The sequence below is a fragment of the Coccinella septempunctata genome, chromosome 5 (genome assembly GCF_907165205.1).
Source record: "Coccinella septempunctata chromosome 5, icCocSept1.1, whole genome shotgun sequence".
NCBI classification, from domain to species: domain Eukaryota; kingdom Metazoa; phylum Arthropoda; class Insecta; order Coleoptera; family Coccinellidae; genus Coccinella; species Coccinella septempunctata.
The window spans coordinates 13,361,282-13,372,275 of NC_058193.1; the positions used below are offsets into that span (position 1 = coordinate 13,361,282).

Here is a 10,994-nt window from a genome sequence, read left to right on the forward strand (position 1 = left end):
ATATCACATCCAGTTGTTCGGATTGATCAAGGACTTCCACCAATATCTCCGAGAACAGCGCCAGATTACTCAGACACGAACGCCGGGGCATAAAGCCATGCTGTTCAGCACTTATCCTAACCCTAATCTGCGGAAAAATCGCACCATATAATACAATTTCGAAAAGTTTGGAGAAATTGGATAGAATGGAAATCGGTCTATAATTGCTGACCAAAGATTTATCACCTTTTTTCAGTATCCATTTGATTAATAGACGGATGTACTGGGTTGAAAGGTGAAACAGTATCCTTTATTAGTATTCCTTTCATGAATAGCAGATTTTTCAGACAGTTTTGATAGGTTTGATTTATATTTAATTGCATGCTGAACGGATGAAAATCTGTAGATACAATATTTCGGTCAACGGTGGTGCATGTACGGAATTTGAACGGAATTGTGACGGTGTAGTCGGTTATAATTATGTTCAATAACGGGCTTCAGATTTACGAGATTTCTCCTTGCTATTGGCCTTGGCTTCACGGAGTTCTCGACATCTTGGACAGGCACGGAGGGCTAATTCCCTACTGGTTGGCATGCGGAACTTGTTCAACTTCTTTCGGGGTGGTTCAGATTGGGTGTATGCGCTGGGGATATCACGCTGGACGGCAGCCTCTCTTTGACGGTGATGAGAATGACAAGGACAGTTTCTAGTCAGTGTACCTAGCAGGCCGCAACTGCTGCAGAAGAAAATCGGTGTACCGGTGCAGTGGGCTCGACTGTGCTCCCCTTGGCCACATCTCCAAGACATATTAGGTCGATGCTTCAAGTAAACGTTGGGCCCCATTGTGCCAACGGTACGTACTCTGGCTGGAAGGTCTTTCTTGGTTGTTACATGAGCTGGTCGGATATTATGTCGATGGATGTCATGCTGACGAATATCAGGTTGACGGCTATTCGACTGGGTGGAAATCTTCTCCTTGTTTATAAAATAACGTTTATCCTTCTTAGAAGTATTTTTCTTTTCAGCTGGAATGTCTATCTCCATTGCGCTCTGCTTCTGAGTCCGAACAGCCACCTGTTGTGGTTCCTGCTCCCTGGACGGTGACGGGGAACGGTCAGTGATAGATGTAGAGGTGATCGGTTTGGGGCGATCAAATGCTTTGAGTGGCAACGGCACGTGACAAGGAGGAGATTCCGGTTCCTGGTCTTTGAACGGATCGACAAAGCCCAACTCCTGGTCGAGTCGGTCTAGGAACTATGAATCGCTCATGTTGCAGTTGTCTAACGGGAGTCTGAAAAGAGGTAAAATCATTAATACCTGGTATTTCTTAACTTTGTATTTCAATACGGTGAACACACGGATTGACTGGCGCAATTTTTTTTTTCAGGAAGATAATTCTTACGGATTCAGTCTACTGGCACCCAAAGACGGCGGACAGTGCCAGAGGGAAACCGGAGTTTCAGTCGGATCCGGCGTCTGCCCTCGAGGGTGGTTGGTAGTAGGGCGATCACCTCAGCCCGAAAACTGGGTGACCACAGACGGGGATTGGGCTGAGCCTGGATCTTGGATGCTAGCCATGATGGTAAAACCAGAGTCTTCCCTGGAGCTGGTGGTTCCTGTGGGACAGGTGACAGTTGGGGTTGTGGCGTTAACGGAGCAGCTGGTGGAAGCGATGCTGGCCTTAGTGTGGATAACGGTATCAGTGGGGGTGGCCGGGCTACGGTTTCAACTAACAGTATGGTATTTGTTACGGGCCACTCCCACTGTGCAGCAGGTCTCCGGTGGGACGGGTTATCCTGGAGCAAGCCCTCGATGTACCATCGGACGGGAAATCTCAACCGTTCTATCTCCGCCCGGTATATTTCGCCCAGGGATGAGGCCCAATGCTCCTCACCCTGACGGCCGTAGAGGTTGCCACCTCTACGGCCACCAACCCCAACGCCCACAGGTCGACGGACGTGTCATACGGTTCCAGTCTTCCGTGAAGTCGGATGAGTCCCAGAAATGTCGTAACAGTTTTCCATTTTCAACGGCGTAGTCAGGAAAATTTGCTGGGTTTTTTTCCACCTCCTGTAACTTCTTGTTGTACCATTTGCATAGGGTTGTTTCTAACTCGGACAAACATACGGAATCCAGGGACTCCAATGGGTTTCGGGACAGGCTGTCGGCTACTTTGTTCATTGATCCTTTACCAAAGTCGAATTGCTGAAGGAAACCGGCCATCGAGCAATACTTCCGGACGGTGACTTGATGGAGTTTAGCCATTTCAGGCTCATGTGATCGGAAATTACGGTGAAATGGAATCCTTCTAGGTACGGTCGCAGTTTCTCTATTGAAAATACTATAGCTAGGCATTCCTTTTCTGACACGGAGTAATCACTTGTGTTAGGGCACCTCCAAGGCCCATGTCACTGGCGTCGGTTTGCAGAACGAACGGTTGGGTGAAGTCTGGACAAGCCAGTATCGGAGATTCAGTGAGTTTTTGTTTCAGAAGCTCGAAGGCCTTCTGCTGGTCTTCTCCCCATTTGGCTGACGACATGTCCAAGGTATTTCAATGATTTCCGCACAAAGTCACACTTGTCGGGGTTGAGACAAAGATTTGCTTCTCTCAACCACCGAAATACTTCTCTTAAGTTCTCCAGGTGCTCCTCGAAAGTTTCCCCCAGGACGACTATATCGTCCAGGTAAGCGAACGCCTCCGGTTCCATTTCTGGGCCAATGACGGTGTCTAGGAATCTCTGGAAGGTGGCTGGGCTTGCATGCAAACCGAACGGCATCACGGTGAACTGGAACAGCCCTCTTCCGGGGACGGTAAATGCGGTAATCGGACAACTCTCTTTGGCTAACGGTATCTGCCAGTATCCTCGCTTTAGGTCCAGTGTGGAGATTGACTTCGCTTTTCGGAGTTTATCCAGAATCCCAGAAATGTACGGCAACGGGTATGCATCTTTGACAGACACCTGGTTAACAGTGCAGTACAGAAACGGTATTTTCCATCTTTCTTCCTGACCAGTACAACAGGTGAACTCCACGGTGACTTGGAGGTTTCAATCACTCCCTCAGCCAGCATACGGTCCACTTCCTGATTGAAGATCTCCTGCATTTTCGGGTTTAGGGGTCGATATCGTTGTTTCATCGGTTCGGTTCCCAGTTTCAGTTCGATCTTGTGTTCAATCAGGTCGGTTGTACCATATAGAGGTCTTCGAACTTCTTTAATTCCTCGGTCAGAAATGCCTCCAGCTCTTGTTTCTGAGATTCCGTCAGTTCCAATAGGTGTTCTTCAGCGGTGTGAACTTCTGCGATGGTTTCGACAGGAGTCATCGGTTTCGAGATCAGTCGGCCTTCCAGAAAGCACTCGGCGTTACTAAGATTCACGGAAAACTTGAATGTCGACAGAACATCCATCCCCAGAATAATGTCTACCGGTAAGTTTAGTACCAGTAAGAATTTCAAATCAGGCAGTGTGTAATCGGAAATTTTCAGGGATGTGGTGTACAGTTTCGGTGTGACAGTGGTCTGTGCGGTCGCTTTTACTGCGAAACTGTTGTGCATCGTTTGTCCTGTGATTCCTTTACTTTCACACTCGTGGGATACGGCCTGACTGCAGAAACTCCTGGTCGCTCCGGTATCTATCAATGCTCGGAGGTGTTTGCCGGCTATTCTGACCTCTACTAACGGACGATTGTCATTACAGGTTGTTGGTGCCAGTGCAGTCAGGATTCCGGGAGATGTGGTCGTTTTAACTCTCTGGATCTGAGTGGCTTTGGACGGCTTTCCCCCGGCGGAGAAAGTCGTGTCTGGTTGGCTTGCGTCGGCGGAACTGATTCCCTGGAGCCGATTGTTTGGTGAACCTGTTCTCCGGTATCCACAGAAAAACTTGCCTGATATCGGTTCAGTTGACGGGGAGTGTACGTCAGGTGAGGTTCCTCCACGAAACCTGGTTTTGAGGGTGGCCGGGTGTACTGGCTCATCTGCCACTGGACCAGTTCAAAAACTTTTCTTTACGGAGAAGTTCATCATAAGTCTTGGTTTTCTAGAAGGCCAAGGCTTGCTGCAAGGGCGGAATCAACCTCTGTCGGATAAGCTGGATCTGCTCCATCTCGGATGGTTTTGTATAAGTGAGTTTCTGGAATAAGTTCTGCATCCGGGTAACATACAGAAGCAACTTTTCTTCAGGACCTTGTGTTCGTCTTTTTATTTCCTCCAACAGATTCTCCTCGTAGTTGACAGGCAGAAATGCTTCATTCAGTTGGTTACTAAAATCCTCCCAGTCGTTGAAAGTACCTCTCCTGGGAATAAACCAATCCCTAGCATCTTTTCGTAGTAATTCCTAAACTGATTTAAAAACTTGTCCAGGGATACTTTACGGAATTCAGCCAGCCTCTCCACTTCTTCAAGAAATCCGTCCACACTCCCAGTGCCATCAAAGGAAATGTTCCACTTGTGTACCGGGATAGTTGGTATTGTTGATCGGGACTCCGGCTCTGATCTGGCAGGTGTTGTGATAACTGGTCGGTCAGGACTTATCCAAGGTGCGGGTAAGTTTGGGAAAGACACCCTTCGTGTAGAATTAATCCATCTACCCTGTGTCGGACCCTCAGGTGTTGATGTCCCACAGTCCTGTGACTGTGTGAGTGGTATCGCTGGTAATTGTCGCAGTAATGCTCTACATGTCTGTCTTGTCTCATTCATGACCTCTTCTAATATTGGATTCCTTACAGGTGTACCAGTACATGAGACATTGACTACTACAGGAGGATCGACACCATCTCCCAAGTCGATAAGTGATGTCTCAACCCCTGATATCCTCTCCGGCTGGATCGGCGACATCCCAGGTGAACTGGGCACCTCCACATCTAAAAGAGACTTCTGATCTCGGTTGGATGACTGCGGCTGTCCACGATTACTCTTCTTACGCAGCTCTTCCAGTGGTTCCAACGCCTTATCTGTAGTTGCCTTCATTTGTTCAACTAGTTGTAACTGTGTTGTGTCTGCAGTGACAATAAAGTCCAGCCTTCCTTGAATGTGTATTAATCTGGTGTAAATTCGCGAAAATTCGTTAGCTGCTTTTTCACGATTGAAGAGAACTTCAGAAAAGGGATTCCACTAAATCGGTGAGTTTATTTTGGCAAATCTCAATCTCCGAGGCGGGATTAAATGGTGTTGAGGGTAGTAGAGGTTCATTAGACTGAAGTACTTGTCGTAGCAGACTCCGTTTAGTCATCACAGTACCCGGTATCGATTGTCCTCTCCGTTGTAATTCGTATGTAAGTTCATCACTGAGTAACCGGTTCACATCCATGTTCGACATATTATATTCAACACTAAGTCCGATTCAGAACGCACCAATATTTCACACTCGGTATGTCTTTCACAATTCGTTTAAGTTCCAAGTTCGACCCGTTAAGTTAATCGTTAGCCAACCTATTCACTTGAGTTCGAAGTGGGTATCGGTGTACCCCATAAAAATAAAGTCTAAGTCCCGGTGTATCAGAAAAAAAAAAGTCTAAGTCCCGGCGCACCAAAAACAATCTGAGTCCCGATGTATCACAAAAAAAAATTTTACAGGTCCAACGGTACTCGAAAAACTTTCAATCAGTCTCACTAAAATCCGAAAATATTCGATAAATGCCGCACACAATCGCAAGTCGTTTCGTATAATCCGGAAAATGTCCCGAAATTCGAATAGCACCAGAAAGCACACGTTAAATTCCAAACAGTTTTTTAAGTTCAATGGCCAGAAAATAAATCACACTAATCGAATTTCAGTTTTCAGAAGAATCAGAAATAATCGGTAAGTTTCAACAGTACAGGTCAAAAGAAAATGAAAAGCAGGTAGACTAGTTATCAACAGGGTAATAGGTGATTCACTACTAAATCGATAGGTAAATCAAACCTATCAAACTTTACCAATTGTGACAATAAATTTTCAATGTTCGGAAATTCACTCACCTTCAATACGAAATTTAAACAGTTCAATTCAATAAATAAGAAATCGGAAATAATTTCCACTGATATTACGGTGTAATAATAGTTCAGTTTTTAACAACTCAATACAATAATCGGCAAAAAAAATAATCACAAATTATTTCCAATGAGGTTCAACAGTAAGAAAATTTCCAAAATATAGTCCAATTCAATTCACAGTATAACAGTTCAATACAGAGTGGCAGGGAATAAAGCACAGATCTAGTTTATTGTTCACAGTTTTCCGTTCAAGAAATAGTTACTCACTGTTCTGAGGTTTTACTCTGTTTCGGGAATTCACTCAATGTCTGGTCAATTTTTCTCATCTCTGTTGTTTCCCACTAGATTTTGCACTGTCCCTGCTCGGGCGCCATTTTTTGTAACGTGGTCACCTCGGAGAATACTTATCTCGAGTGCCAGCTCTTTTTTTCACTAGGAAGAATAGCAAACCTACCAGCGTAGCTGCTAGTCGGAGACAGAGTTCGCTGTTATCTAGGGTGGTAGCGATAACGAAGTAGTCAAAATCAAATTATGTACTAGTTTATTCACACCTTCGGAAACTGATTATATGTAAAAGGGAGATATGTGTAGGTATGGAATATGAGCGAATCTATCAGCAAACATACATTCGGGAAATTCTATCCGGTCACGAGCACTTTATAAAGTTTATTCCGGATGCAGTGAAAAAATCAAAAGTTTTTCAATAAAATGCGCCAACCAGAACTGACGAAATGAATACAAAGGATGACCTCGCGAAGTGAAATGACTTGCTATACGGTATCGGGATGTAATTAATTGTATTTCTCCAATGAAAAGAAGCACATACAGGGCGGATCTATTCAAGACTTTTACTCGCTACCCCAAGGGCTATAACGCTCCATGACTGATAGCGAAGAAAAGGTCTATTTTAAGCGCAACTACGGGATTTCACTGACGACGAGCGGTATCTCTTATTCTATACCCCAAGGGCTTACGCGCCATGACTGATAGCGAAGGGAAAAGTCAGACTCGCGAAACAGGGTAAAGAACGATAAAATATAACAGAAAGCGATACAGTACAGCAGTGTCAAAGAAATAACCGGTGTAGGTCTAATTAAGAAACTGAACGGTAAAGACGGGGACCTACCTCCTTTATTCCAGGCACTCGAGGAAAATCAAACGAAAACTAAAAATCAATTTCTAATGGCACTAACTTCGTAATACAAAATTCATTTTATAAATTTGTTGAACGGTTTGTCGGACACACAATCAAAGTCGAATCGCAGAAAAGTACGGAGCGTAAACTAACTAAAGGAACTGAAGTAACAGAGAGTCAAAAATCTAAAGTCGAAGTGACCGTCGCAGGGAAAAATCTGCTTTTATAGGCAAATTCCCCCACACGTTAAAAATCTGAAAATTCCAGAATGCGACAAGAACGAAAAACGTCGTCAGCTCCGGTTTATCGCATATCAAAATCAGAAAAACGTCGAAATCTTCAACGGCATGCAAGAAAAACAACGTTAAACACAGATAAACGGTTTTTTACATTTACTCTGCCTATCGGAATGAATGTACTGAATATTTGAGAATTAAATATTTTTAAAGGCGGAAATATGAAAACGAAAGGAATGCACTAAAATGAACTCCAATTTTCCTCAGGAAACAGGGATTCATTACAAAATAATCACTTTTGTCCTTAGAAATCCCTTCAATATTCAAAGAAATAATTCCAATAATTCTACTCTCGAACTAGGAGGATCTTTTATATTTAAGAACAGGTCTGGTCTTCCAAATGATGATTCAATCATTCTTCAGGTGTTCGAGGAATGCTACAGGACCCTCATGTTGGGGAATCATCTCCCATAGATGTACGGTTATTAGCTTTGTTTTGGTCACATTCAGAACTATAAGAATCGATGGTGCGGGAACCTACGCTCGAGCTCACTCCAAACTTTGAGAATTCAAGGCTCTGAATGAATAAATGTGCGACTGTTTTGAACCGATTTGGAGTCATTGAAAAATCGAAACATATAGGCATGTTATTCATTGAAAAATAAATGAAAAAAATCATAAGCAATTTATAAAATCTTCTGAAAACTATATTGACAATAGAGTACGACTCGATATTAATTTGTGAAGTCGTAGAGGTGAGGCCTACATGAACACTATGCCACCATCAATCTCTAGAAATGCTATTTTGGTTGAAATGATAGTGGCTAGAATAATGTTCATACTTGACGAGAAACAAATAAAAAAGGAAGACACATCGGCAGAATGGTCCGTGTTCATCCTCACCGATCTGTCGATGTGAAATCTTCAAGAATACATACATAAAATGATTCTAACAACAAGTGTATACGAACCGATCCGCCTAACCATTCAGCTAAATAAAAGGGGTTTTGGGGAACATGTCTCGTTATCTTAATTTCGAGAGGTATTGACTGTGGAATACTGATTTTATTAAAGCTACCTTTTCTTTTGATATTTCAGATTCCATCTCGTCTCCTGGTCTTATAATAATGCACGAAAACCAGTTGCTTTATGAAGCTTTCAGTATGAAACGAAGAGAGGTACACTCCATTCTCCAGAATGTAGCCAAAGAAATTACGCTACAGTGGATGTCAGAACTAGCTCTAGAATGGTGGTCGGATGTATGGATCAGAGGAAGTCTAGCCGAGTATAATGCACAAAATGCCTTGAGTGACATGTCTGAGAGTCAATCAGTTGAAAATGATTTAGCTGATTCTCTTCTAGAGTTTTTTCACTATACACTAGCATTACCATTTTCGAAGGAGTTGAATGGTGATTCAGCCTTCGTAAGGGCTACAATATCTTTAACTGATTACAAGAAGTTTGGATTGCTTCTTCGTATGGCACAAAGTTTGTCTAACAAAAATGATTTGAAAGATATTTCGATGAACTTCCTGAAGCAAAATTCGTTTCAGAAAATAAATCAAGATGATCTATGGAAAATTTTCGAGGGTTATGCCCCTAGAGGCACATTCGTTAAGCAAGTATCTTTCAGTGAAGTCATGGCTAGTTGGATGTATCAAGGTGGCTTTCCAGAAATAGAAGTCATAAGAGATTACAAATCTGGAACTGCAACTGTGAATCAGAAAGAATATCGCTCAAAGATCAATGGAAGTGGTTCCTGTTGGTGGATTCCAATTATCTATGCAACAAAAAGCGACAACCAGAAATTTAATAATGGCCTGGGGAAATGGTTGAAATGTCCACACAAAGCAGTTATATTGGAATACTTATCGTCATCCGATTGGCTCCTACTGAATTACAATGTGAATTTTTTATACAGAGTGAACTACGATCCGCTCAACTGGAAGCATCTACATTCGACACTCGAAAATCCCATGTCTTATAATGATATACCTTCTTTGAACCGAATGCAACTTATAGATGACCTTTTTGAGTTCACTGCAAGAGGAAATCTGACCTATGACTTCTTATATGAATTTTTGAATTATCTGAGGTTTGACAACAGCTATGCACCCTGGGCAGCATTTGCCGAAAATATCTACATCTTGCATTGGCGAATATATCCTAATCGTGAAGCAATACATCTGTTGAATTTGTACGTGCAGAATGTATTGAGACGCCATTTTAATAACAGGAAATTGAACTCTCAGGGAGATTCCTATTCCACCTTCAATCTCCTCATCACCGAAATAGCTTGTTTTTTTGAACTGCCTGACTGTTTGAAAGAAGTTGAAGACGCTTTTTACAAATATCGAAAAATGAAACTCCCGTTTCATATCGAGTCACCCTTTTCAATAGATCTTCGAGAGATTGTGTTCTGCTATGCTATAAAACACGATAATAATGAAAACTTCAAGTTTCTTTCCGACGCGTTCAGAAACTCCACCAATATTTTCGAGAAACAAGATATGTTGAGTGCTTTATTTTGTACGAGGAAGGTCTCACTACTTGAAGGTATACCTATAAGTGGAAAAAAAGAAAAAAAAAGGAGCGTTGAACACAAGGAGGAAAGAAATTTTCAGATCAGAAATATAAGAGGACCATTACCAAGAACTGCCGAAAAACCTATAATGTTGAGATCAAACACACAGGGTGAAACCTCCAATATAGAAGTATCCACAGCAACTGAACAGAATTCAACTACATTTTTATCAGAAGAAAGCTCAACAGAGCCATCAGAGTCGTCCATTACGAATACAGATATGACTCCCTCAGACGAAAATACTACTATGAGTATTCAGGAACAATCATCTATAAAAACTGATACAGAAGTCAACAACAAGAGCAAGATAGATTCCGAACTCCCGAATCTCAAGCATATTATTTTTCGTTGTGACTTCAGAGTTGTCTCAGATATTTTTTACAGAAACATAGTGCTAGTCGATCAACAAAGAGCACTTTATTACATCTCGCTTTTCACAGAAAGAATCAACACCAAAGAAGACCTTGATATTTTCAAAAGATTCTTAGATGAGAATAAAGAGAAATTCGACAATATAAGAAAAAATATTGAAGAAAGGATACATAACGTGGAACAAAATTTTGTGTGGCAGGGACAAAAAACTAAATCTGTCATTAGAGCTTTGAAGAAAAATTTGAAAGTTCGTAATACGAGATCAAATGTTCCGAAAAACTGTTTGAGTCACTCAGTGCATCTGCTGAGTATTTCAGGAGCACTCATTATTTTTTTGGGTCAATAATGAAATAATATTTAATAAAGCATAATTTTGATAAGAACTCCTTTTCATTATAAAATAATTGTTGTTGCATTTTATACCATCTCAGGAAGCGAGTATAAGCCATAATCATTGATTAAATGAACAGAGAATAGATGGACCACTCCAAAAACAAACTTCAGCGTCATCTGTTTTTACGGTACATGTACTAATTTTCGACGAAACAAAATAAAGAGGTAATCTGTAACGCTCATTTTTAATTTTCTTGTAATGATCATAGGAATCATAATATATATACTTACTCTAGAATGCTTATCCAGTAGTAAAAAATGCGGCGAAAAATTGACAGTTGTCGTTAAAGCGAATGCGCGACATTAGTTTATTTCAACTCGAACGTT

General features: G+C 41.9%; 1 protein-coding gene across 1 annotated transcript in view; it reads left to right on the forward strand.

The window, feature by feature from the left end:
* The window catches only part of LOC123313174 (aminopeptidase N-like), a 149,307-nt gene extending 138,650 nt beyond the window's left edge, over window positions 1-10,657 (forward strand). The window contains exon 3 of the mRNA XM_044897924.1: window positions 8,417-10,657. Within this exon, the coding sequence (XP_044753859.1) occupies window positions 8,417-10,620 (2,204 nt within the window). The 3' untranslated portion in view covers window positions 10,621-10,657. The remainder of the gene's footprint in view (window positions 1-8,416) is intronic.
* Window positions 10,658-10,994: the final 337 nt, after the last annotated feature.